Source organism: Chlorocebus sabaeus, chromosome X (assembly GCF_047675955.1).
Source record: "Chlorocebus sabaeus isolate Y175 chromosome X, mChlSab1.0.hap1, whole genome shotgun sequence".
NCBI classification, from domain to species: domain Eukaryota; kingdom Metazoa; phylum Chordata; class Mammalia; order Primates; family Cercopithecidae; genus Chlorocebus; species Chlorocebus sabaeus.
The window spans coordinates 46544169-46568764 of NC_132933.1; the positions used below are offsets into that span (position 1 = coordinate 46544169).

Sequence of the window (24596 nt, forward strand, 5' to 3'; positions counted from 1 at the left end):
ATGTTATTTTTTCTGCCAGAGTACATCAAAAGTGATAGTCTAAATTTGGGTATTGATGTCATACATTTTTGAATGATCAAACTCCATTTTGCACTAACCTAAATGCTTATCTTGTTTTTAAATTTTTAAGTTTAAAAATTTTCACTTTCAGTAAGAGCTGTAAGACTTTACTAAATGGAACTGAGAATATCTCAGAAGGTTGTACTTTTATCCTGAAGAATAATTATTTTAAATTACTAAAAGGATATTGCATCTTGAGGTTTTAATAATTTATAGAATTAAAGGACATTTTACTCTGTGGAAGATATCATTTTCAAACTAAAAACTGATATGTAACCAAATTCACATTACCTCTCGTAGTGGAATGATTACACTATACTGATTGCCATCTTGGCTAGCAAAGCAGATATAATTTTCTGAGATGCACATTTTTCCGTGAGTATTGAAGTGGCTGAATGGTACCCATAAGAAACATTCATGTTCCTCTTTCAAACTCTCTCCTTTGGGCAGCCTAAACAAGGCATTAAATTGCTCACTGTGGGCTCTATTTTCCAGATCTCTGTAGGAAAGAAAAAATGGGATGAGGCACAAATGAATTCTCAGAAATGAATTCTAAGGTGTACATATGCCTGTATTGACTAATATACATACACTGTGAAGCACACAGATTAAACACTAAAAATGCTGTATTTTTCAACAAATTCTGAAATAGAAAGAAAATACACTGATTTCTTGCAAACTCCTTTTGTTTGTTCTTTTCTTCCAATTTCATTTTATTAGTAGATTAAAATGCACAAAAGTTAGAGATCATGTAGGTCTTCAAACTATCTCTAAGGGGTGATTTGCTAGAAGACTATTATTATATTATCATATAGGCATAATATGTGACTATGGTTAAAACCAATCCTGGAAGACAACAATGTTCCTATCTGGTTACCAGAAAATCAAGCGAGTTACCCAGTTCAAGTAAAATAAAATAATGAAAATTTGTGGCATAAAAATTTATAGGGAAAGAGTAGTCTATTAAAGACAGTATTAAAAATTAAGTGAAGTAAAATTTTAATTGAATGTTTTAAAAATTCTAAAGTAGAAGTATGATAAAATAATACTGCTTGCACTATGTTGGACACAGGATAGGTGTCAGTAAATACAGAGGACTTATTAACTGATAGACAAATGTAGCCTTTGTGTAAAAAGCAATTGCTTTAAATAGTATAATTTTTCTAGGGACACAAAACAATTGCATTAAGTATCAATGCCATCTGGGATAATAAGTAAATAATGCAAGTTCTAATTCAAATCCAACAAAGCTAAAACTAAATTCATTCTTCCTGCATATACTATTTAAATATGTGGTAGTTCATCATGTCTTTCAAAGTACTTCTGATAAACATGAACAGAAAACCACAATCATGTTAATTTTTACCTCAGTTAAATGGCATTTTTTTCAACCTGGGAAAGCTGATAAAACAAATGAACTGTAATTTGGTGGGTTCACTCTTATTTAAATAAAATAAAGTCCACTTATGTGAATGGAAAGATGTCCATGATATAAGAGGAGAAAAAAAGCAGATTGTAGAACAATGTGTGATGTTCAGACCTATTTTTGCAAATATTTTTAAATTCATGCATTAAAAAGCCTAGAAGGATATACACTAAATTTAACTATCATTACTGTGCTTCTGTATTTTTTAAACTATAAAAGTAATATATATTTGTAAAAACAATAAGCAGAGCAATAAAGATATTCCATTTTATAAAAAAGCCATTTGGAGACTAAGTCCCAATACATTACTGTTCTTTTTAACTTACTAGAAAAAAAGATGTAGATAAATACGATTTTCAATGGGCTCTCCTAAAAATGCACACAGACAAAAATGGATTTATTATATCTTAATTAAATACAGATTTGGTGATGAATAACTCATTGATAGCCTTTTAGACTATATTTTAATGGAAATAAAATGACAAAACAGTTTATGTTTATGGTTGCCAATCAAGGAATGAAATACAAAAACAGATGCCCACCTATAACATAATACAAACAGGATTCTTAATCCTTATAGAATTCTATTTATAAATCATGTATACTGAGACCTAATTTTGGTAATGAAGTGTAAAAAATTTACCTTGCTGATCTAATTTCCAGAAAAGCAGGGAGGTTCACAAACAAATCCTTATGTATATGAATTTTAGGAATGGTTTAGGAACAGGCAAGAGGAACAACTGTACCCAATCAGGGCTGTGTAGTGATCATACAACCTTCTAGGTCACTTGTTCTGGTCTAGCCATAGGACTGCGGCTTAGGTTCCTCTTATACTTTCCCATATAGTCTATACCGTCATCCTCCTTGCCAGAAGCTGCTTTCACTAGCTATTTCTGGATCCTCTCCTCTCCTTTTCCCCTTTGGCATGCTCATTTTAGTCAACTGTTTAGAATGTTCAGCAGGATAAAAGATATCTGGTCAGTTTCAACAAACCAAATATAATGGCAAACAGCTATCAGACAAGTACTTCTGAAGGAGGCACTAATAATGATTAACATTTACCTCTTATTTTATATTTTACAAAGTGCTTTCACACATATCATGCTCATTTCTCATAAGTGCCCTCTGAGATAGAAATGACAGATAAGGAAACTGAGGTCCTGAGAGATATGACTTATCGAAGGGTTGTTTACTTTCATTCTAAAGTCCATGCTCCACTGACTCCACGAACTTGCCTTTTCACTTAAAAAAAAAGTTTTCTATAAGTTATTTTAAAAAATAAATAACATGTTTAACAATTTCAGACCCAAACTGTCTAGACTATTCATAGAGAAATTTAGAGTTAGACTAAACACACACAAAAATCTCTGCATTTCTAAAAGCATTCCAGAGCAAGTCCTATCTGAATCTCAAGAAATAATTTTGAAACCTAACTTTTATTATTTCTTACAATTAAATTTCATGGAGAGAAGGGTAGTATTTATGCAATGCATATGAATAAACTCACAAACACACACACACCCACAATCAACTCCAAAAAAACCTCTGTCATATAACATAGAAGAGTTAACTTTTAATGGTAAGCAATACTATCATTCTTATGGTCAAACAATACTTTGAAAAGTAAAAATTAAGCTTTGAATACCTTTTGGTGATCTGTAGAGGATTATAAAGGACTGGGTCATTATCAAATGTTTCCTTATCAAAAAGTCTTCTAATGGCATAGTTTGCCAGCTGTTCCATAAGAAGGTATGTTTGGTTAATGTGCAAAAACATTGAAAAGTAGTGATTCTCTCCTTGGGAACACACGTGAATACTCTCTGTCAGTATGACATTTGAAGTCTTTTCAAGTTTTGAGACTTCATCCCAGGAGATAATGAGTTTTACTGCAAATAAGAGGTATAAGCAGGTATGATTAAACTCTCATACTGATTTATGTTTATTAATCAGGTCTTCTGAAACAATAGTTAACCCCTTGAAAAATACTATAAACAGCTAAAATAGTTTAGAGTTCCAGATTAGTTAAAAATTTGAAGCATCAACATGAACATGCAAGAATTGGTGATTCCAGGAAGAGATCTAATTTTAAATAATTTCTTTTGAGATAGAGTTTCCCTCTGCTGCTCAGACTGGAGTGAGTTGATGTGATCATGGCTCACTGCAGCCTTGACCTCCGAGGCTCGAGTGATCCTCACATCCCAAGTAGTCCCCCTCGAGTAGCTGGGACTACAGGCATGTGCCATCATGCCCAGCTAATTTAGATTTTTTTTGTTCTGTAGAGACAGGGTCTCACTATATTGCCCAGGTTCATCTTGAACTCCTGGGCTCAAGTGACCCTCCTGCCTTGGCCTCCCAAAGTGCTAGGATTATAGGCATGAGTCACTGTGCCCAATTTAATTTTAAATAATTTTTAAAAAATGATTCTGATTTGATATTTAAATCTACTTATTTATATAATTACATAATTGTATAACTACCAATGTAAAAGCTGTTTGTATGTATGCTATAAATAGTACTGCTTGATTCTTTTTTGTGGTTACAAAGTGAGATGTGGGTCATTAGGTACTATGGCCACTATATTTAAACTGTGTGTTTAAAACAGATTAAAACATAGACTAAAGCAAGTAGGTAGTTTATAACAAGGAATTTAAAGCAGTCATATGCCAGATCATCATCATCATTTAATACTGACTCACTTCCCACGATATGCAAGGCATTCTATATATACTTCTAAAGGTTTTATGTTAAGCAACCAGTCTTAAAAGTGTTCTTTCCCTAGATGAAATAAACTTTTATTGTACAGTTTAATTACCTTTAATATCAATCCTATTATTTTATTTACAACCTAACATCATTAGAGTTGATAGGTCAGACAGCAAATTCAAGGCCATAGTAAGCAATAGAAACCACTTACTTTCTGATCCCAACAAAAAAGAATAGAAGCTCAGAAAGTTGGTGCTAAGATAAAGCCAGCCCTGACAAGGAACCCGTCCTTTCCAATAACTGCATGAATAATAGGTCACTAACTTCTCCTTCTCTGGTAAACCAAAACATTTTTCAAATTTCAAAAGGGCTTCTCGAAATTTCTCAGGATCATCTTCTTTTGCAAAACAATGTTTTCCCTCTTCAGCAATTAATCCCTAAAGGAGACAAAATATTTTCCGAAAATTCATCATCACTTACCAACAAAAATATATTTCATACATTCAAATAGTTGATTGAATACAACTGTACAGTCAGCCCTCCATATCCACGGGTTCTTCACCCATGGATTCAACCAGCCAGGTATTGAAAATATTTGGGAAAAAAATTCTACAAAGTTCCAAAAAGTGAAACTTGAATTTGCCATGCACCGAGGACTATGCAGAGTCCACTCAAATGAAGTGATGCATAGGCATTGTATTAGGAATGAGTAGTCTAGAGATGACTTCAGGTATATAGGCAGATGTGCATAGGTTATATGCCAATACTCTGCCCTTTTATATTAGGAGACTTGAGCATCTGTGAATTTTGGTATCTACAGCAGGGGCCAGAACCAATCCCCATGGATACCGAGGGATGACTGTATATATCTATATAGTTACACATGTCATATGTATGTACATAGATAATTCTCTTAGGACAGAGGTAAGCATATTTTCTTCAGTTTTGTACTTAGGTTTTTTTCTGAATGCCTCACAAGGAGCTACTACAAATACAGGTGCTAAATATATTTGTTTGAATGAAGAAATGGTTTATTCAACTCGAAACTCAAGAGATATTGAAATAAAAATGCCCCTAAGAGTACTCACAAGGGCACCAAAGACAAACATTTAATGAAAGGGGAAATAGTAAATCCAGCTCATGAGAATATATATAAAATTCCGAAAACAATATGTCAGTAATTGACACCTAAAGAATAACCAGTATGTTTTAGAGAATATTTCAATATCTATCAATCTCCCCCTGTGCTAAAGACTTTACAGTTTTCTTTAGCACACTGATTCTGAAATTCATATGTTTGTTTCTACCAATCCTGAAAGGTGCCAGTGAAACAATGACCTTCCATGCAAACTTTGATCCTCATATACGAGAGTCAAAGATTTTGGTACTCCATCTACGAGCTATATCCATGCCACTTACTCTTATTTTTCCTTGTACAAAATTAGTAATATCTTCATTTGAATCAAATACAGATAAGGTCTTCATAATATTTTGTTCCAACCAGTCCCAATGCTCGGTTATTTCTTCTCTGTTGGCTCCTGATTAATAACACAAGAAAATAAAACACTCAAGGAAAACTCCACAACAAAACTGCTCTTGTTATTTAAAAGCTTAGTTTAAAAAGAAATAACATTTTCACTTTAAAAATTGACGGTCATAAAGGAGTAAAATAATTACATTTATTCTCTACTTTATCCCTCTATGTGGGCATGAACAGTATTTCTCATAAATAGAAAGAATAAAACATTTAATGAAAGGGGAGTAAAGTAAATCCAGCTCATGAGAAAATACATAAAATTCTGAAAACAAGATGCTAGTAACTGGTGCCTAAAGAATAACCAGTATCTTTTAAGAAAATATGTAGAGTACCAGAAAATACATAATGCACAATTCAATCCTTGGTCTACAAATAATGCAGTTAGTACTGTGCCTATAATATGTGTGGCTGAAAACAGCATGTATGTGACAGTCCTATGCATGCTAAGTAAATGTAGATCTCAACTGTGACCACTCTACTTATTTCAGAAGCCATGAAACCTTTGCTCAGAGCCACCCCATTCATCAAAAGACCTAGTAAACTTATAGAAATGTCATAAAGGAGGTTAAAAATTCTGTATTCTGTAGCAAGGTTAAATCCATGTGACCCGCTGAATCAGCATTAGGAGGTTTGCAGAGGGTGAGGTTAAACATTATTAGCCCTAGTTGCTTTGGCTTGAAGAATATTTCAGTATTTATCAATCTCCTCCTATCACTCACATACCATTAAAGTCTTCTCAGCACTGTGTATTATATAAATATTCAAAATAAATATGCTGACTTTTTAGTATATTTTATAATATATGGAGACTGGCATATTAAAAAATTTGTTGACATTGCAAATGGTCTATTTCCTACAATTCAATCAGAATTTCATTCATGTTACTAAGTCACCATACCAAGAGTAATAACTGTCTTTAATGAACCACAAATAAAAGCCATGGGGGAAATGTTAAGGCCTTAAGTTTGATTCTTTTGGTATAAGGAAGCTTCATTAGTAGGGTAATTACACTATTTCTGCATCAGGTTAATTTGGGGAAATAAGTTATACAATCATCCTTTTTTTTTTTAAGTAGAAAGGCCTTTTTTTTTTTTTAAAAAAAAATAATTTTTACTAACTAGATTTAGAGTTGAGGTTACAGAATTCTTGTGATGTCAGCAGGTACAATGTCAACCTCATTTAGGTTAAACGACATTCAATTTAAGAGGGCCAGGAGGAAAGACTCACTGGCAACACTAAAATAAATTTAGGGGGAAATATAAAAAACAAGCCACACATCCTAAAAAACTAATTGTATGCTATATGTTCACACATATGAATGTTCCAGAAACTCATGTGCTTTTGTTCTGTTTTAAAAAGTATATCTACTTTAGAAGAGAGGGGGATAAGAAGAAAGGCAGTTTTTCAATAGCGAAAGGGCTAGAAATCTGGGATTCTAATTTAGACCAACATTATAATTGCATCATAAAAGGAAGTAAGAAACTGTCAATGCAGCTTTTTAAACATTTATTTTGACTTGCTTTATTAGAAAGTATTATCCTAATTCCTTTTCTACCCATAATATATATGTTGAAGCATCTGAACCACCCTGGCATGAATGAATATGTAGCATTAACTGTAAGACACTCCTTCATATTTCAAGGATATGATGCTTTTTCTGAGAAGGTGGGAGTGAATAAAAAAGGTTTAATTTTCCAGGCTTATACTTCCTTAGGAGTCAACCTTTATGTTTTGGGTTCACAGATAACTTCAGATTCTTCTCATTGGAGTTATTAGTAATGAAACAATTTATTTCATGGAGAAGTTCCCATCTTCCCAGTAGTTGGATAAAGCAGAAGTTGAAGAAAGGAGTTATGTAGCAGTAACACTGACCAAAATCTGTTCAGAATCAGCCCTGCTAGACCACATGCTTCAGGTCCCTCACACCAATGTATTAAAAAAAAAAAAAAACAACTTAACCCATATCCTTTAAAAATAAACAAAGGTCTTGCTATTCTCTCAAAGTAAAGTTACACATTTAATTTGTTTTTAAATCTCAAAGCAACTACAGAGTATAAATAAATATGAATACTCAGCTTTGTAGTACCCTTATTTAATTTGAATTATGTTTTAAAAATCATACTCACCACATGCAATTGACAAGTAAACTTGAGAATCTGGCGTCTGGTGTAGGATGCGAAATGGAGCTACTTTAGCAGTAGAGTCTAAGACTGAATCAAGAGTCCCAACCAGAAGCCCTGTTGTAATAGGAAGATTGTTGAAATAAGGACTTTACAAGAGATAAATCAAATCTGTATCACTTCATATAACAAGCTAATAAATTTATTTAAAACACTTTTCTAGTCCAAAGAGTCCTTATAGTGGTTTTTCTTAAAGAAAAAATATATTTGGGATAAAGAGAGATTACAGTATGCCAATGTGAGTAGTATCTGAGAAAATTATCTTTCAATAAAAGAGTTAAGTCGGTTTCAATTGTCCAAATCTAAAAATGTATCTGCAGCACTTAGGTATCTCGTTCATAAGGTTGTATGTATATTAGATAAGAATGTAGAATCTAGTACTATAGACTAACTGGGTTTAAATTCTGGCTCTGTCACTTGCTTGTGTCAACTTGAGCAAGTTAAAGTACTTACCCTTTCTGCATCCTCATTTGTAAAATAAGGTTAAAACAGATCTTACTACAAAGGGCTTTTGTAAAGATTAAATGAGTTGTTACATTTAACGCACTTAGAGCAATGCTTAGCACACAGTAAAACACCCAATATTAGCTAATACTATTATTATTTAAGAAAATCTTAGATATTTAAACAAGATAAAACCTTGATTAAATAAGATGCTTCTGTACAGGGATTTTCTTTTCAACAATTCTTAATTCCTCAATTAGGAATTCAAGGCTCTTGATCAATTAGTTCCAGTTTAATAATCTAATTATATTTCCTAGAACAAAGTTCACTGTTTTCTTAAACAACCAGCTAATTTCTCCCATAGGGTCTTTGCTAAGCAATTATCATTTTACCTAGAAATGCTAATGAAGAAAAAAAAAAGAAATCCTAATGAGAGTCGTCTAGCCCAGTCCAGCTAATCTGAATCCTATGTTTTCTTCAAGACCCACTTCCCCTACGAAATCCTCACTGGCAATCCCAAGCAATAATAATTTCCCTTTTCTCTGAATATTCATAGGACTTAGGTCTATACAGGTTGAGTATCCCTTATATGAAATGCTTGGGACCAGAAGTGTTTCAGATTTCAGATTTTTTCAGGTTTTGGATTAAGTGCGTACACATACCAAGATATCTTGGGGATGGGACCCAGGTCTGAACACGAAACTTATTTGTTTCATATATACCTTATACATATAGCCAGAAGATAATTTTATACAATATTTTAAATAATTTTATGCACGAGTTTTGACTGCATTTTGACTGCAACCTGTCACATGAGGTCAGGTGTGGAAATTTCCCATTTGCGGCATCATGTCAGCAATCAATGTTTTGGATTTTGGAACATTTCAGATTTTTCATTTTCAGATTAGTGATGTTCAACCTGTACTACACAACCTAGTACATATTAGGCTGGTTATTATAACTACTTTCTAAGAGCTTCATGTATATAATTTTTGTCTCTTTATCCAGATTATTTGTCCTCTGAGGAAAATAACCATGTCTTCTATCTCTGTGTTTATATCCATAACTTTCAACATATTGCTGCACAATAAGGATATAGTTTGTTGATTTAACTATAACAATGGGATGGCTGAAATATAAAAATTTACCTTCCTTTTCTGGAAGCTCTGATTGGTTGAGTGTTGGTTTTGCTTTATGAGGCATTTGCCTTTAATTTAGAATACAGATTTTTAAGAAAAATTTAAATCAATTATAAACCAGGCTTTTGGCTCTCTTCCTATTTTTATCCACTTAAAAAGAATTAAGATTTTAAGCAAGGTTTGAATGAGAATACAGATAGGTTGGCAGATGCTCACATCTGCCTCACATCACTTCCTATCACGTTAGGAAGTTACATGCATGGAAGGAGGTAAATTAGAAGAACAGGAGATAAGACGAAGACATAAAGAGAAATTTGACTTAGCTGAAAGGAAAGCATAGAAGAGTAGATACAGGAATTGATAAAAAGTAAAAATAGGGGTCACAAATGCAGCATAGTATCAATTAGCAATTTTCAGAAGATTTTGATAGTGAGGGCAAAGTTCAAGAAAGAAGATTTTGGCAATGGCAGTATGTGCAGATTATAGAGGTAAGAAATTATCTGATATGAAAAAAAGGTATGAACTGAAGTTTTTAAAAAATAGAAATGAGAAAACTGACAAATATTATGAAAGAGAAAGTATTAGGGAAAAGACAATGGGAATGAGGATGAGGGAAACAGGAAATAATTATACTTCAACTAATGAGGAGGGAATTACTGATAGGTTTGCGGATAAAAGGGAAAATAATTCTATCACTTTTAGCATTGAAATAGTGACTATGAGAAATTGGAGATTTCGTAAAGTATAAAGGAAGAAAAGTAGAGCTAAAATATGCAGATGGTGTCTTCAGAACTATGTGATTAAAATTACTCAGGAAATGGAGAAGAGGAGAACGTTTTCAATTTGAAGCTAGGAATGTGAAAATACTCAAAAAAAGGATAAAAGAGTACTTGCAAAAGACAACCAAAAGAGCTATCTCTACATTGAAAAACAGAATTAAGTACATAAGTGTGTGTGTATATAAATAAACATAACTTGTCAAATTTGTCAAAATAAAGGAATTACAATTTCAAATGAAGGCACTTTATTGAATACAGGATAGCTTTAGCAGATAACAGATAAAGATAAAAGATAACTATCTTTTTGAAGATACTGTTTAAAGATTAACGGTGGCTATGTGGATGTGAGAAGAGTAGTCAAAATCACTGGCAAGAAAGGTCACATTTGGCAGTAGAAATGTTCACAAGATTATAAGCGCCTTGTACTATGTAGAAAGAAAATTGCTCAGTTTTTGTAAGTATGAAATCAGGCAGTTAGTATAAAACTATGCAACAAATAATTTGGAAGCTAGTGCTAGACTACATTTGTAGTCACTTGGGGGAACTCTTCCAGCTCATTAAGCTGTAATCATCATCAAGTCCCTGCAAGTCATTCAGAAATTAATATGTACCAATTTCTGGGTTCTAAATACTCCCTCCTGGAGTATTTTAAATTCTAGACTTGTATCATTTCATCCATGAATAATCCAGTATCTTTTAGTTTATTTTAAAAGGTCCTCAGAGGCCGAGCTTGGTGACTCATGCCTGTAATCCCAGCACTTTGGGAGGCTGAGGCGGGTGAATCACCTGAGGTCAGGAGTTTGAGACCAGCCTGACCAATATGGTGAAGCCCTGTCTCTATTAAAAATACAAAAATTAGCTGGGCATGGTGGCGGGTGCCTGTAATCCCAGCTACTCAGAAGGTTGAGGTAGGAAAGTCACTTGAAGCTGGGAGGCGGAGGTTGCACCACTCGGAGTGAGCCAAGATTGTGCACTGCACTCCCGCCTGGGCAACAGAGTGAGACTCATCTCAAAAGTAAATGAATGAATGAATGAATAAATAAATAAAAATAAAAGGTCCTCATTTGAATCTAACATGTGGCCAATATTGAGAACACTGATCTGTGGCATTAATTGCCCCTTCCAATATTTAGACACCTGCAAATTTTATAAACATTTCTTTTTTTGCATTAGGTCAATGGTAATGATAAACAGGGCAATGGGCTGAGTGCCATAGGAAAGACCAGTAAAACAGTCACAGCTTGAAAATGGTACTCATTATCAATGTGCTAGTTTAGTACACAAACTAAAGTGTCCTTTAGTTTGACAAGTGGCTCTTTCTGTTTGTAAACTGGATTGAGGGCACTGTGTAAGTGAATACTGCTCTAGCTGCAGAAGAGTCATGTAATGAACTTCCTAATTACAAACAAGATTTATTTCCATTCTAAGTAAAATGTTCAATTATAATTTTTTTCTATGGTAATGATTACTGGAACCTTACAGTGGATTCTTTATCTTGTCATAAGTTGTCATGCTTACAAAGTCAAACAAGTACACCTTTACTGAACTTAGCTTCATTATATGTTAATAAACAAACTAATTAGTAAACTGCCAATACACTTAGTAGGAAATATATTCAAATAAGAGAAGGTAGTGTGCTCAATAAAGTTTGTGGATTTTCCTGATTCTATTACTTTGCTACCAGATCTAAGTCCTTAAAATGACACTATGAATGCTTATTTTGGAATAATTCAATAGCCACAGCTGGCATTTTGAAAGCTGCCAACTTTATATTAAGAGCTTTGGAAAACAGTTAATAAAAATAATTCTTCTTTGGTCCTGTTTTCCCTCTCGCTGCATTCTTTTAAAGGCACTTACTTGAAAACTGAATACACACACACACACACACACACACACACTCATTTCCTTCCCTAACTGAAATCTTTTTTTCATTAAAGGATTTAGAATTTTTTAGGGAAGCAATTGATATAACAAACAACAGATTACAATGCCTTGTGGGAAAAAAAGAATAGATGAATTATTAATCAAACCCAGCTACATTTCTAAAGATTGAGACACAGAAAAATATGAGAATTGGTACTATATTTACAGCCACTTCTTACTCTTCAAGACCTATGCACCAATGCACAAAAAGAGTAACCCTCAGAAAAGCAAAGAAATTGCAACACCTGAATTTCTAGGTACAAAGCAGAAAGCAAGTATGATAGCAAATGAATAAACTGGTATACAGTGTAGTACTTTTAAACATTATTTAGAAGAACTAAACCAGGCCCATCATTTTGGTTAGTTTAAAACAAGAGAGCAACTAATACTATAATAATAATCAGAAAATGTGATTACACCTCATTTTATGTGTTTATTTTGAGACAAGGTCTCATTCTGTTGCCCTGCCTGGAATGTAGTGATGCAATCTCAGCTCGCTGGAGCTTCCACATCCCTGGCTGAATCAATCTCCCACCACCCCAGCCTTCCATATAGCTGGGACTACAGGCGCACAACACCATGTCCTGCTAATTTTGTTTATGTTTTGTAGACATAAGGTCTTACTATGTGGCTGAGGCTGGTCTCCAACTCCTGGGCTCAAGCAATTCTCCTGCCTTGGCCTCCCAAAGTGCTGAGATTACAGGCATGGGGCACCATGCCCGGCCCTATACCTTGTTTTAAAACTTCACTTCTTTATAGTGTAGTAAAGGAGGGGAAAAAAAAGGGCAAGTCGCACTGTGTATTCCTCTCCCTCCCTCCCTGGAACATTTTATTCTCTGAAATCAAGTAAAAAATTACCTTTAAAGATCTCTTTGCACAAGAAAGGGCAGCCTTGTAAGAGATTTTGAGAAATAAAGCATGGCCAATGTCATGACTTTTCAGTCTTGTTTTTTTTTTTTTTTCCCCATTAGAATGAAATATACTTGACAGGAAATATTCATTTTCTACTTAGGTATGCAGTCAATAATATTTCTACTGCTACCAAAAAAGGGGGGAGGGGGTTAACACTAATCATCCTTCATTTTTCAAAACCTCCTACAAGGTTGCCCTTTCTCATTCAGAGATGTTTAAAAGTAATTTTTTACTTGATTTCACAGGCACCAAGATGTTCCAGGGAGGGAGGGGAGCACACAGTGTGATCTGCCCTCTCTAGGGGTTGCCCTATGTTATTTTCTTTTTAATAAGCCAAAATGTTAATTTATTTGGCTTATGAGTTGAAACACTTCTAGTGGATATCTGATAGATTACTGACTATTTGCCTAATTTTATCTTACTTAATTGTTCTGGCTCACAGCAGGATGGAATATCTTGTGGAAATTTTTGTTATACATAGGCTATTTTACGTCCACTGAAAGAACAGTGGACACAAAAAACAAAGGTTTAATTCTTAGGTGCCTTTAATTCTCTATCTCAGGTTTTCCTCTGGTATAGATTAAGACATTGCTCTTCAATAACCTTTTTCTAGTCGCTAAGTGCATTATATATTAAGTCTCATATTTTCAACTCCACGTAAATGAATCTAGAATATTTGCTGTGTCCCCAACAACTGTTATCTTTTGCTTTTGCACTATCACATTATTCTTTCCACTTAGAACATCCCACCCCTACTTCTACCAAACCACCTCTCAGATATTGTTAGTGCTCATAGATAGATGATTTAATTTGAAAACACCCCAAACTGGTTTTTGACAAGATGCTTCACAGATGCCACACTGGAACTTTGCCACCAGTACACCACCTATTATTAATCACTGCTTTTAGGAAATATTTGTATCTTTAATAGGACTTCAGATAAGCATACTTTACAAGACAGCTGGCCTTGGAAAATTGCTTTGGGGGTTTCCCTGCATTATGGAGATTTCTAAGCCAACAGAACAAGGCTGTTATTATTACTGACTACACTAGCAATTGTATTTGTTTGCTTACATATTTATCAACTGTCTGACCCACCACATTATAAACTCTGTAAAGGTTGGAACTATTTCTGTCTTCTTTTATTTTATTTTATTTTTTTGAGATGGAGTCTCACTCTTGTCACCAAGGCTGGAGTACAGTGGTGTGATCTCGACTCACTGCAACCTCCACCTCGTGGGTTCAAGTGATTCTCCTGCCTCAGCCTCCCAAGTAACTGGGATTACAGGTGCGTGCCACCATGCCCAGCTAATTTTTGTATTTTTTGTAGAGATGGGGTTTCACCATGTTGGCCAGGCTGGTCTCGAACTCCTGACCTCAGGTGATCCACCTGCCTCGGCCTCCCAAAGCGCTGGGATTACAGGTGTGAGCCACTGCGCCCGGCCGGAACTATTCCTGTCTTAGTCACCACTATATACACAACACCCAGGACAAGGGCCGGCTACCACCCTATTTCTCTGTTTCCCTTCACAGAAAAACTCCTAGAAAAAATTATATGTATTCACTCTGTTCCCAAATACTTGTTTGGCTCATATACTCTAGTACCACCAGTCTCTGCTCATAGGTCACCCTAAAAGGCCTTCCCAGACCAGTTTCTCTAATATACCAATCTCCTCCCCTCTCTATCATGATACCTTACTTTATTTTTCTTCATATTGCTTATCAGCACCAGTCATATAATATATTATTTATTTATTTGCCTCCCCCAACTGCACAGTATTAGCTCCATGAGAGTAGGGACTTTGTTTTTTTTTTTCATTGCTTTATCTCCAGCACTTAAAACAGTGCTTGGTTTTTAAAAGGCACTCAGTAAATATCTGTTGAATTAAAGTATTGTATACCATCACATTTAGGATTTACTCTTACCTTTTGTGGTTACATAGCAGTAGCAAAAGGTGGAAAACTAGGCAAACGTTCTATCATAAAGGCAATATAAAATCTGTCATAGCTGTAGAGCAATGTGGCAAACATTGTTATGCCTTTTACTTTTTAAAATATTTTTTATCTCACTATATTGCCTAGGCTGGCCTGAAACTCCTGGACTCAAGCAATCCTCCACCCCACTCCAGCCTCCTAAGTAGCTGGGACTACAGGTGTGCACCACCACGCCTGACTGCTTTTTATTTTTTATTTTTAGCTTACCTTATAGCCATAAGCCTTCCACAATTGTTCACAAACAGCATGAGTTTTCACTAGTTGAATAATTATTTCTTTTTAAAGTATTGTTTTGAAAAATACCACTAAGGTAACCGGTGTTATATGTACTCTTTATCACCACTCAGCAAGACAAGTGATGCTGATATCTGTGGAAGGACTGTTTGAGAACTTCTAGGTTTTGGGCGATGAGAGATCAAAAAGAAATGATGTCCTGATAAGTTATTCTAATTATTGTACATTATTCTGATTATAAACCATAAATGCATAATCACTATCATGCCCAAATTCTTCAATTAGTAACTATCAGTGTTTTGTTTCTGTAGTGATATCATTGCATATCAGATATAATCCATGTTACCACTCCAAATCAATTTATATATTCAACATGGGGAAAGTAATTACTAGGGAAAAGGGCATAAATATATAGCTCCCTTTGATCTTCAGGCCCAGAAAATGGCATTTGAACATCTCTCTCTTTCATTAATAGATAAATGTCAAGTATTTGTATAGTTGCTCACAAGTTTCAAAACTCATTTGACTCACATAAAAAATGCTGTGAGGTAGAGAAGACAAGTTTTAATCCCCATTTTACAGATGAGGAAACTAAGCCTTTATAAAATAATTATAGCTGAATAGAGACATAAAACTATCAAAAAATCAAGGAAGATAAAAGAAGCAGGGTTAACGGGGCAAGTGGAATCACTGAACTTGGTGGTATATTCATATATTTGTGGATGTTGGCTTGTAGTTGGTTTATTTATTTATTATTATTATTATTTTGGAGATGCAGTCTCTCTGTGTCACCCAGGCTGGAGTGCAACAGCACCATCTTGGCTCACTGCAGCCTCCACCTCCTGGGTTCAAGTGATTCTCCTGCCTTAGCCTCACCAGTAGCTGGGACTACAGGCACCCACCACCAAACCCGGCTAATTTTTATATTTTTAGTAGGAACAGGGTTTCAACATGTTGGCCAGGTTGGTTTCAAACTCCTGACCTCAAATGATCCACCTGCCTTGGCCTTCCAAAGTATTGGGATTACAGGCGTGAGCCACCATGCCCAGCCTGGTTTATTTATTTTTTATTTTTATTTTTTAATCCCATAGGACAATACCTAGGGAGGGCAAATCACACTGTATTCCTCTCCCTCCCCGAAACATTTTGTTCTCTGAAATCAAGTAAAAAATTACCTTTAAAGACCTTTTGAATAAGAAAGGGCAGCCTTGCAGGAGATTTTGAGATATAAAGGATGGTCAATGTCACGACTTTTCAGTTTTTTTTTTTTTTTTTTATTAGAATGAAATCTACTTGGTAGCAAATATTAGTTTTCTACTTAGGTATGCAGTCAATAATCTTTCCACTACTTTTTTAAAAAAAGGTGAGGGGTAACACTGATCATCCTTCATTACTCAAAACTTCCTACAAAGTTGCTCTTTCTCATTCAGAGGTCTTTAAAAGTAATTTTTAACTTGATTTCACAGGGACCAAGATGTTCCAGAAAGGGATGGGAGCACATAGCGTGATCTGTCCCCTCTAGGGGTTTCCCCATGGGATTTTCTTTTTAATAAGCCAAAATGTTAACTTATTAATTGTGTGTGTGTGTGCGCATGTATGTGTATGTGTGTGTGTGTGTGTGTATGGCGGGCGGTAGATCTTTCCTTACCTTAAATGAAATGTCATGCTTACCATTTGGGCATCTTTATCTCAGTAAACAGGTACTTAGAAGGCCAAAATTTGTTATCAGATGCCTCCTTTGTAAGCATGAAATGCAGGGATATTTTGCTAATAAATATCTAAGGCGAACATTTTCAGAGTTGGACTCCTTGAGTCTGGGGTAAGGAAATAGGGGAAAGAAGCTTTATATTTTCAAGGGATGGTCATTAAGAGGTTTTTATAAGGCTACCTTATTGTTTATTATGTATGTGTTTATGACAAATTGTTTATACAGTGATTTGCGAAGTCTATGTAAATATAAAATGAAAAGCTTATTTCAAACATTATCATATTCCGGTTTTTACAGATGATTTAATTTCAAAGTAATGGTACCAAGATGAAAAGGGAAATAAACAGAATATCTAAAAATTCTCCATTTTAATAAGTTTTACTTCCTAGCTTTGTTCTATACCACACAAAAAAGGTCTACTGAGGGAGCTTATCAGTCTAACACCCAAGAACCTGCTTACACTATTCAGATATGGAAAATTCAAAAGTAAAATACTCTTTAAAAACTACCTATATGAAGGCTTCCTGATTGGCAGACCTTCCTAAATCCCATGTACTAGAGTACTTAGTAGAACGTAGCCCCATAGCTCCATTCAGGTAGTAGTTCCCATCTGCCAAGCAAAGCAAATTGATTTGTGCTTAATAAGACAAATATTCATAAGTTAGTTTTAACTCTATAAAACCAGGTGCTAAATGTAGGTGCCACAGAAGAGTCATTATTAGCTGGGAGAAGCAAGAGATAACATAAGGGGACCGTAAAATCCAGCAGAGTGAATTATTTCTCTAAATTAAGGAAAATCGCTTTATCTATAAAACAGCTTATGTATAACAAAAATTTCCACAAGATATTCCATCCTGCTGTGAGCCAGAACAATTAAGTAAGATAAAGTTAGGCAAATAGTCAGTAATCTATCAGATATCCACTAGAAGTATTTCAAAAATTTAAAAGAGGTACCTCAGAATTCTAACTTCAAAACTCATCTCTTGTTTTAATAATCCTTGGGTTCTCTGTGGCTGCTATTCCATTATTAGAAAAAAAATGCAGTCAACTAACTTTATCAAGTCCACACTTAAAGTCACTACATTGCTGGTGATTACCGCCAATCATCATATGGCAAAGAAATGAAATCTTAAAGTATAACTATTAACATTTCTAGATGATCATTATCATTTCTTCATTAAACAAAATGCAAACTAATCTTTTAAAGGGATAGCACGTAACACTGGATTTTAGCAAACAAAATGGACAGAGGCAAACTTATGCTGGCACACAGTTAAGCTCCTGTGAGAGCTAATCCAAATGTGGATTTGTGGTAAAGCACAACAAAGCTTTTGGCTTCATGATTTTAAGTAAGAATACTGTAATTGAGCAGTCAGGAAAATCAGCACACACTTTTGCTCTGGACAAAAAAGAACCCAATGAACCTTAAAAGCACCTCTTTGTTCCTTTCTGATCCATTTTGTTTAATTTACATGGAATTACAGTGGTAGCTCTCATGTGGTAATTTCAAGCATCTTGTCAATACCACAGGTAAAATAATCATGAAGAGATATAAACTGACCACTAAATGAATGGGGATATCACTAGTCACAACATATATATGTGGTAGAAATCTTAGTTTATTTCTTCAGACAGATTCCTCTTATTCTAGACTATGGGAACTAGTAAATGGAGTGGGCAGGATAGAGGTAAACTAGTGCAGTTGGTCCACGCTTTAAGAAGAAAGCATGTCAAGCTGGGTGAGGTGGCTCATTCCTGTAATCCCAATCCCAGTCATTTGGGAGACCAAGGTGGGAGGATCCTAAGGCCAGGAGCTCAAGACCGTGCCTGGGCAACACAGCCTGTCTCTTAAAAAAAAAAATTAAATTACCCAGGTTTAGTGGCTTGTACCTGAAGTCCTAGCTACTCCAGAGGCTGAGGTGGGAAGATCACTTGAGCCTAGGAGTTCCACGCTGCTGTGAGCTATAATCACACCTCTATCACTGCCCTCAAGCCTGGGCGACAGAGTGAGAGACCCTGCCTCAAAAAAAAAAAAAAGCATGTCAAATGAAAAAATCAAACACAGAAAACAAGGAGTGATTGTTTAAAGGAAACTTGCAACAAGTTTAAAAACCATGTAATACTACATTACAGTGATTACATTTTCAAGAATTTGATTTACCTACTTAAAGGAGCACAGTTTTATTATGAGGAACAAAAATAAATTATAAGACTATTCCTGAGGCTGTAACACAGGATATAAAATCTATTTTTTTTTTTTTTTTTTTTTTTGAGAAGAGTCTCCCTCTGTTGTCCAGGCTGGAGTGCAGTGGCCCTGTGGCCTTGATCTCCCAGGCTCAAGCCATCCTCTCACGTCTGTCTCTCCAGTAGCTGGGGCCACATGGCCGGCTAATTTTAGTCTTTTTTGTAGAGATGGGTTTTGTCATGTTGTCCAGACTGGTCTTGAACTCCTGGTCTCAAGCGATCCACCTGCCTCAGCTTCCCAAAGTGCTGGAATTACAGGCCTAAACCACCGTGCCCAGGCTGAAATATATTTTAAATATTTCCTAAACTATTCTCAATGGACTCAAGAGAATAATTTATGTCACTGGGTAATTATGAACATCGATTCTAAAATTTTGATCTGAAAAATATCTGCATCTACTAAATGGAAAGACTCTTCTGTAAAATAGCATTTGTAATTTTTAAAAATTAGAAAATGACAAAATGTCACATTTAACAGGGCAATTTTTGTTGCCATATCTTCAAGAGGGCCTTTTTAGAAGTTGGGTAAGATTAATAGGTCTAGCAAAATTTTTAAGAATGTCCTGTAGAACCTCAGAATTCTTTGCACCCTGGGAGTGGCTTGAAAACGAAATAACAGCATACATTTATCACCATCTTAACGACATACATTGATTTGTTGCCATTATTTTTCGTTTTATCCTCTCAACTTTGTGAGATAGGCACCATTTTCCAAGACAGAAAAAGCAAGGTCATCTCCTCCATGAATTATAGCTTGCCTAGTTTACTAGTTGGTCTTCTTTTTCCCTTAGCCCATCCCACCCTTCTTATGCAGATTATAAGCACTGCAAAGCCAAGGAACTGAATCTTGTGAACCTTGTGGCACACAGTAGGTGCTTAAGGTTGAGTAAATGAAAGAATTTGAGGAATGTCATCCAACAAGTAAGAGAGTAGGATGGGACTAAAATGCAGGTTTTAGGGACTCTTCCCTCTTTCCATTACATCACGCTGCCTGGTCCACCACTTCAAGGTCACAATACCAAATTAGAGATTGATTAGAAAAAGAGCTCTTGTTTTCCCAACGTCCAAAACTTTAAATGTCCCTACCCAAGATGAGTGGTCTCAAAATAACATTCTTTGGAAACTTTAAATATTTGGCCAAAAAAACCAGTTTTTAAGAATTGGGGTCAGGGTGGGTTAGACAGGAAGAGTTAAACTCTTACCGTCTGGCTTACAATCACAGCTTTGAATGAAGGGGCAGCACCAGACACTCAAGAGATTAATTTATTACGACATTGTTAACAGACTTTGAGAGGGAATCCCAAAGATTTAAAACTTGGAGACAAAGTAAAAGATGCTAAATTGGGAGAGGTCAGCAATTCCGAGCCTACCCCTCCACCTCCCCTGACTCCAGGTCTCCCTCCTCCCTAATCTTTCTTTTGATGTCTATTTCTCAGGATGTGATGGGGCGCCTCCCTTTCTCCGCACCATCCCCGCGTCCCCACTCCATCCCATCCCCCATACACTTAAACTCCCCAGGGTGCTGATGATCAGTATGGGTTCTGTGAGAAAAGTTAAGTTCACAACTGCGAACTGGCCCCTGTCACCAGCCTAAATGCGACCTGTCTAGGTCTAACACTCGTCATCAGTCCCCCTCCCCCTATGGGAAGCGACAAGATAGGTGCCCGTTTCTTCCTTGGCCTCAGAAAGAACCGCGCTCCTCCCTTCACCTGTCCCAACCAAAGAGCAGCTCGTCGTCCAGTGAGACATTCTCAGGACTTGGAGGTGGTGGCGGAAAGGTGATGTCGGGAAAAGAACCCCAGTCCCTCCGCCCACGATTTAGGATCGGGAAACCGGTACGAGTAACTGTTGTCCTCGCCACCTTTTAAGTAACAGCGAAGACAGCCCAGAGGCAGGTAGGGTGGCCACAGCTTACCTGTGAGCCCCCCTCCGCCTTCCTCCCCGTAGCCCCGACGCCGCTGCAGCACGAAGTAGTCGTTGGACCTTTCCATCAGCCACAGCTTCAGCGCATTTTTCAGAAGCACTTCCTCAGGCTTCAGCCACATCGCGAACTTTGTGCCCCCCGGGAGCAGTGACCTAGATGCCCTCCTCGCCTCACCCTCAACCCGTCTCTTCCCCTCTGCTTCTCCTCCTACCAAATCTTCCTCAGGCGACAGCAGCTCAGGTTCAGGTTTTCCACACTTCCCCCAACCCTCCCTTCTCTCCCACGTAGGCATAGAGATTGCCAATTCCCTCCCACAGCGCTACCGCCAGACTGGGAAATAGTCCCGCTTCTTTACCTCTTGGGAGTTGTAGTTTCCTACGCGCTTTTCTGTGCTCTCGCAACTGGAACATGGGACTACGCTTCCCACAATACACTGGGGTGAGAATGGGTGGGGGTGCTTTCAAAGCGGGTCCCAGCCACCAGTTAAGTGTGTTTTACCTATCTGAAGTTTAAAGCGTTTTTTTGGTTCAAATAAGTGAGTTCCAGGTGTAAAGGTGTTGCTTCTTTTTATCGTTTTACAGCCGAAGGCATTAAACTGTAGAAAACAAAGTTTCTGGAATTTTGGAATATCAGCTCATTCCAGGAAGCAGCAGTAGCAACAACTAACACTTAATGAGTTCTCACAATAAACTCAGGCGATCTCACGTAATCCTCACAGCAGTCTTGCGAAGTAGACATTCGTCCCCGCTTTGCACATTAATAAAGGAAAGCACTGTCGGGTGAGGCAACTTATCCAAGGTCACACAGTCAGTGATACAATTCCTTCTCTAAATCCAAAATTAATGCCTAGATTAAGCTCTTTTTGGTTGTATAGGAAGAACATAACATTTCCAGAAGCCACGCATTTTCTTCACTCCGTGCACCCCTCTTTTCCTTCACTGTCGCCCCTATCTGTTTATTAAACTACTGTAATGAACCACAGAAAATCTCTTGTCCAACTTCCTATTTTGGAACCTAAACAATTTATGAGCATTTTTTTTTCTTTCTTAAACTCTTAAGAAAAAAAAAAATCCCTTTGGGAGCAACCTTTACCTCTTTGTATCTTGGCAATGACGCGCAGCGGTTTGAACACTAAGGTGAATGAGGTCAGTAATTTGCATGATATCGCTGTGAGGAAATATTTGAGAGATGTTTTTATTTATTGCAATAACTAAGTCCACCGGAATTAAAGAGTGCACTAAAAGTGAAAACAAGTTTAGAGGGAGGAAGGAGTTGGGAGGCAATGTATAAGCAAGGGGCTCTTGGCAAGCTGTTTTGAGAATACAGCCTCAAAGCTATGTGGATAAAAAAAAAAAAATGGGGTTGGGCACACGCAGATGCCAAGCCAAGGAACTCTGCCCTGGAGGAGCGTCTCTGGGGTAACCTTCCAAGATGTGAGCCATCTCGAGTGAGGCAGGCGTGTGCTCCAAGCAGGGATTTTTCTTGTGAATGAGAAAAGGGGCAGTCTGGGATTCTCTTCTACTAAATGGCAGTAAGTAGTCCCAAGGCAGCTATCTGGACAGTCTGGAAAGAGATAATCCTTTCGGAGTCCAGGCTGTAATGTATCTTTGGGAAAAGTCTTCGCAATTTGAATGTGTACTAAGGGAGGTAATTTCTTCTTCTCTTCCTGGAGAAAGATCAGTAAATGTAACAAACGTTGAGAGATGTCTTCCTTTCTTTTTACTTTTCCTTCCTCTTTTTACTTCCTTCCCCATCAAACCACATTCTTTTCCAATAACCTTAAAGGTTACAGTGTGTCAAAGGCTATCCAGAACTGGATGGTTTTTCTACCTGTTTACTCTGCAACTTCATCCAGGTATTCCCACATGCTCCCTGTTACAGGATCAGGCCCACTTTTGGCTTACAGCAGGGCATTTAGAGAGCTCCAACTTTTGTAAGTAAACATTTCACCGATTATGTAAACATTTTTTTCTAATTAAATTGCTTATGTGATCTAAATTTTTGGCTTGATCATAACTTATTTCACACCCTTGCAAATAAAAGTATTTTCCTAGAAGCACCTTAAAAAACAGAGCGTGCCACTCTATTCAATGTCAATATAAATTGTTTGGGGAAGGAGGACTGGGATTGCACACTGCATTGCTGGTACTGTACTGGTGCTGTACTGGTGCTGTATATGTATTATGTCATTTAATTTTCATTAATAAGCTTACACATTTTTACATGCTTACTTTACGAATGAAGGAAAGGAGGCTCAGAGAAGTAATTTGCTTAAGATCGTATAGCTAAATAAACGGCAAAGCTGGAATTTGAACCTAGATTTGTCTGATTACAAACCATGACACTATATTGCTTATGCATATGGTCCATAGTTACTTCAAATACAACATGTTCAAAACCAAACTTATTTTTCCAATATTCCCCCTGGTTGATGTTTCTCCTACTAGGTTTCCTAGTTCAAAGGCCACTGATTACCAAAACACTGAAGGTAAGAACTTGGTCAGTCAGTCCATTGGTTGGTCAGTCTCTCTCTCTCTGTCTCTCTGTCTCTGTCTCTCTCTCACACACACACACATACACAAACACACACTCCTCTGCTTCTTTTTCTATGGCTTTAGATTAGCCTCACAACACTTTCCTGCCATATGATAATATAGCTTCCCAACTCATCTGTCTGCTTCCATTCTTGTTTTCTGACTTATCCAAGCCACATATTAACAAACCCAATAATATACCATGTAGAGATAAATAATACCTCGTTTTTCTGAAGATCAGTTTTTCAGCTGACTCAGCCTTCTAAGAGCCTCAAACACCTATAAGAAAAGGTATTTGGAAACCCCAAATAGCAATTCCAAACCCTGTGCTATGGAAAGACTGGAGCTGTCACTCAGGATTTTACTGGCTTTTTTGAAAGGAATATCACTAGCTTACCTTATACTTTTTTGCAGTCTGCAGCTAGTTTAGAAGCAGTAAGATTCAAAACAGGTGGACTACTGCTACAGGAGAGCCATTTAAAGCTTTGCTACTGAAAGTGTGGACCCCAGACCAGCAACATTTGCATCACCCTGGAGCTTGCTAGAAATTCCGAATCTCATACTTCCTTCTACACCTGCTGAACTGGAATGTGCATTTAAACAAGATCCCCAAGTAACTTGTAGGCATATTAACGTTTTAGGTGCACTGATTTAAAGCAAATTAGGTATTTGAAAATCAAACTCTACAACAAATTGGGGGTACTCATGTTTCTATTAAGATCCACATAGATATCTTCTTAAAAAATAAGCTATTAATGAATTTTAGATCACTGAATTGCTTTTTAAAAAGGTTTATGACAGGGGCCGGGTGCGGTGGCTCACGACTGTAATCCCCGCATTTTGGGAGGTTGAAA

At 36.5% G+C, this 24596-nt stretch overlaps 1 protein-coding gene across 1 annotated transcript in view; it reads right to left on the bottom strand.

The window, feature by feature from the left end:
- Positions 1-21474, bottom strand: part of TBC1D8B (TBC1 domain family member 8B) — a 66649-nt gene extending 45175 nt beyond the window's left edge. Inside the window, exons 1-6 of the mRNA XM_007992470.3 lie at positions 21200-21474; positions 7853-7963; positions 5609-5727; positions 4401-4626; positions 3132-3372; positions 352-559 (exon numbers count right to left, since the gene is read on the bottom strand). Coding sequence (XP_007990661.2) covers positions 352-559; positions 3132-3372; positions 4401-4626; positions 5609-5727; positions 7853-7963; positions 21200-21329 — 1035 coding nt within the window. The 5' untranslated portion in view covers positions 21330-21474. The remainder of the gene's footprint in view (positions 1-351; positions 560-3131; positions 3373-4400; positions 4627-5608; positions 5728-7852; positions 7964-21199) is intronic.
- Positions 21475-24596: the final 3122 nt, after the last annotated feature.